General features: G+C 38.4%; 2 protein-coding genes across 2 annotated transcripts; both read left to right on the top strand.

The window, feature by feature from the left end:
• The first annotated feature begins 389 nt into the window (after nt 1-389).
• LOC126176662 (piggyBac transposable element-derived protein 4-like) lies at nt 390-1,007 on the top strand. Its single transcript, XM_049923820.1, has one exon. The coding sequence runs from the start codon at nt 390-392 to the stop codon at nt 1,005-1,007; it is 618 nt and encodes a 205-aa protein (XP_049779777.1).
• Nucleotides 1,008-1,040: 33 nt separating this feature from the next.
• LOC126176661 (piggyBac transposable element-derived protein 4-like) lies at nt 1,041-1,874 on the top strand. The gene has a single exon (XM_049923819.1). The coding sequence runs from the start codon at nt 1,041-1,043 to the stop codon at nt 1,872-1,874; it is 834 nt and encodes a 277-aa protein (XP_049779776.1).
• Nucleotides 1,875-4,314: the final 2,440 nt, after the last annotated feature.

Here is a 4,314-nt window from a genome sequence, read left to right as displayed (position 1 = left end):
TGGCAGCATTGGTATGTGGCACGTGCTGGTTTGTACCGTAGCCTCTTCTCTACAGCTCCATTTGGCGGGAAGCCTTAGCATTGAACAGTTGTGTTGTTACAGTGTAAAGTATGGAACCCTGTGCAGACATCAGTCAATGCGATTTAACCCTTTGAAAGTCAAGGTAACGCTCTATCGCAGTACTGTTATTTGTCGTTGTTTCTGTGTTTCTGTGTTTACAGTTTGTTTATTTTCTCCATTTTTTGTGAAAAATGTGACCTACACCAGGCCACAGCAGAGGACTTACCGATGAAGAAATTTGTGAACTTTTAGAATGTACTAGTGATACAGAGTGTTTTAGCGAAAGCTAAGATGTACTTGACGATATTGTGAACGAAAGTGAAGACGAAATGGAAGATATACAATATACTGAAGTACGTGTGCCTGAAACACTACAGCCATTACCACATCCATTTCAAGAGCTGCCAGGACCAAAACATATGCCACCAGTAGGATCTCCTGTGATAGAATATTTCAATCTATTCTTTACTAGAATGTTGCTGCAGCTTATTGTAACTGATACGAATCACTCAGCTAAACAGTTTATAACTAAACTTGCTACATTGTCCAAACCGTATAAGAAATGGAAGAATGTGACAAGTACCGAGGTAAGAGGTTTTATTGCTTGCTTACTAAATATGGGACTCAATAAAAGGCCCACAATGCTATCATACTGGAGCACAAAACCGTCACAGGCATTTCCATGGTTTGGTAAAATGTTTTCTGCCCACCAATTTAGGCATCTGATGAAATTCTTTCATCTTGTGGATAGTGAGAAATGTCCAGCACCAGGTCATCCTCATTATGACCCATGTATCAGGTACCAGCCATTGGTATATCATGCTAATAATATATTTAGACATCATTACACACCTCATGAACAACTTAGTATTGATGAGAGTCTAGTTGGCACTAAATGTCACACTTCCCTATTACAGTATTTGCCAAACAAACACCACCACCAATGAGGAGTCAAATTCTGGATGCTGTGTGACTCTATAATGCACTACTGTCTTGGATTTTATACATACAGAGGTGGCAAAAGCCAAGAAGATAAGGCTGAGATTGCAAGACATGGCTTAGGTTACTGTGTTGTTCAGAAGGTACTGTGTTTGGGCAGTTATTTGAACAAGGGATATCACATCTTTGTGGACAACTTTTTCATGTCAGTACCACTTGTAAAAAGTCTCTACAAACTAGGTACATGCATTACTGGCACTGTAAGAAAAAACAGGAAATATTTGCCAGAGCAATTTAGAAAGAAATTTGGAATTGGGGAAAGGATGTATTGTAAGTCAGGTCCATGTGTGTACGGAGAGAAAAAATCCCAGCATACCCCCGTTCTCTTATTGTCAAGTAAAGTTGGTGCTGGTGACATTGAAGTCCAAAATAAAAATAAAACAGTAAAAAAGCCAGAAATAATACACCAGTACAACCAGTATATTGGTGGAATAGACACATCTGACATGATGCTGTATGCGTATTTGGATGAGAGGCGAACTCTTCGTTACTGGAAGAAGGTAGCTTTTAACATAATGTTAAGAATGGTACTGAACTCTTACATATTATACAAAGAGCATAGTAAGGGAAGGAAATTTGTTTCCAGATATGTATATACTGTAATGATAATTGAAGCCTTGTCAGATGAATGGCTGCAAGAAAAAAATGCAATTGATGACCCTCGTGGTGCTCCGGGATTGAGAAAACTTCCAGAGAAGAAAGAGTCAAGATGCTGTGTGTGTACCAGTCAGGGATGGAAAAGAGGATCAAGAACTGTTTGTAATGGTTGTAATAAGGGGTTGCATGGTGAATGTTTTCCTAAACACAAATGCTAAGTCATATTGTAGCCATGGAAATTCTGTAATGTTCTCTTCAAATAAATAATTATTATCTTTCTAAATAATAACACAAATGTCATATCCCTCATGTCACTTTACTCAGAAATGTGTGTAGATTCTATGGACTGTAGTTAGCCTTCTTAAATTGAAGCACAGTGTTGTATACATGGAATCAAAGTCAAATTTATAATACTTTTTTAAAAAATATTTTATTTGGACTGTCACAATCAAATTCATTTGAACATTATCATAATCTGTGTAAGCCATAATATTCTACATACTTTTATGGATAAGTGGTAATTTTTTCATATCTTTAAAGTGAATACTGTGTGATATATGGCAATTTAAATAGAACGTAGCATAACAGTATAAACATGCATGGCATTTTTAGCATACACCACTCCAAATCGGCTGCAGTCATTGAATTCTTGACAGAAGGTGTCATCCCAAAGGAGGTGCATCAGAGAATGAAAGCAGTTTATGGTGACTGTGTTGATGTGAGTACTGTATGTTGTTGGGTCTGAAAGAGAAAGGGAAATGTTTTCCTGCAGCATGACAATGCCAAATCACACACCTCATGTGCTACCACTGCAGAACTTCAGAGACTGAATCTCACCACCATACGGCATCCTCCATACAGTCCAAATTTAGCACCATCTGACTTCTATCTGTTCCTGATAATAAAAGACGATCTGCGGGTACATTATTATGCTTATGATGAAGACGTTGAGAGAACTGTGAGACAGTGATTGCGGAAACAAAGTGTTGACTTCTTCCATGATGGCTTCAGAAAACTTATTCATTGTTGGCAGAAATGTATCCAATTGACTGGTGATTATGTGGAAAAGTGAATATTGGTAATTAAAGATCACATTCTAAGGATTATTTCTGCGTTTGATTTATTAAAATATTCCCATCCAAACCCAATTAACGAAGGTGGAGGTATTACTTTTCATTCATCCCTGATACAAGATAACTACTATTCAAATGGAACACATCCAACAGCTCAACTGAACACTAATAAATCAACACGATGCAACCTTATCACACAGTTCAATCAGAAACTTTTTACACAATACTGAATTAAAAATACCAATCCCCTCAAATTACATGATGAATCACGGAAGAAGATTTCCATATGTGAACAAAGAAGATGACAAACAAAGATCCTAGTACAACACAAAACATGCTTTCAACTACACATGAGTACACTGACATGAAAGAAACGAAATGTAAGACATGGGATGGTCCTTGAGAGCTACAAAGCCATTAGCAACAAGTTAAAATTAATACATATTTGGTGATGAGACCAACTGCCAATGAGTTTTTTTTCCACGTGAATAAACATGAGTACAACTTCAGAGTCATGAAAACTGGGAGATGCAGGCATGTAATAAATGACAGAAATGTAAGTAAACTTGCTATAAACAACTGGTGATATATATAAATCAACAAATGCTACATTCGTGGATGGTATAAATTATCGGACACTGAGATATCATAACAGAATTAATGCAAAAGATACATATTTCTTGCATATGCAATGAAGAGCCAAAGAAAGTGGTACACCTACTTAATATCGTGTAGGGCCCCCATGAGCATGCAGAAGTGCTGCAACATGACATGGTATAGACTCAACTAATGTCTGAAGTAGTGCTGGGAGGCACTGAACTGACAACCTGAATCCTGAGTACGAAGAGGTAGAGATCTGTTCTGAACACCACATTGCAAGGCATCCAAGATATGTTCAATAATGTTCACATGTGGGGAGTTTGGTGGGCAGCAGCAGTGTTTAAACTCAAAAAGAGTGTTTCTGGATGTGTTGGGAGTCGCATTGTCTTGCTGCAACTGCCCAAGCACATTGGAAGGCTCGATGGACATAAATGGATGCATAAGATCAGACAGGATGATTACATACACATTACCTGTCAGAGTCATGTCTAGACATATCAGGGGCTCCATACCACTCCAACTGCACATGCCTCACACTATTACAGAGCTTCCACCAGCTTGAACAGATCCTTGATGAGATACAGGGTCCATGGATTCATGAGTCTGTCTCCATACCTGTACATGACCATCAGCTCTATACAATTTTAAAAAAGAATTATCTGACCAGGCAGCATGTTTACAGTCATCAATAGTCCAATGTCAGTGTTGGTGGGCCCAGGCACGGTGTAAAGCATTGTGTGGTGTAGTCATCAAGGGTACACAAGTGGGCCTTCGAGTCCAAAAGCCCTATGGTTCACACAGTGACACTTGTTGATGGCCCAGCATTGAAATCTGCAGCAATTTGTAGAAGGGTTGCACTTCTGTCATGTTGAATGATTCTCTTCAGTCATCTTTGTTCCCATTCTTGCAGGATCTTTTTCTGGTTGAAAATTTGAAGTTTTACCAGATTCCTGATATTCACGGTACACTCGTGAAATGGTCATAC

The sequence above is a fragment of the Schistocerca cancellata genome, chromosome 3, assembly GCF_023864275.1.
Source record: "Schistocerca cancellata isolate TAMUIC-IGC-003103 chromosome 3, iqSchCanc2.1, whole genome shotgun sequence".
Taxonomy (NCBI): Eukaryota; Metazoa; Arthropoda; class Insecta; order Orthoptera; family Acrididae; genus Schistocerca; species Schistocerca cancellata.
The sequence above is the reverse complement of the archived record's forward strand: the minus strand, read 5'-3'. Positions and strand labels throughout refer to the sequence as shown.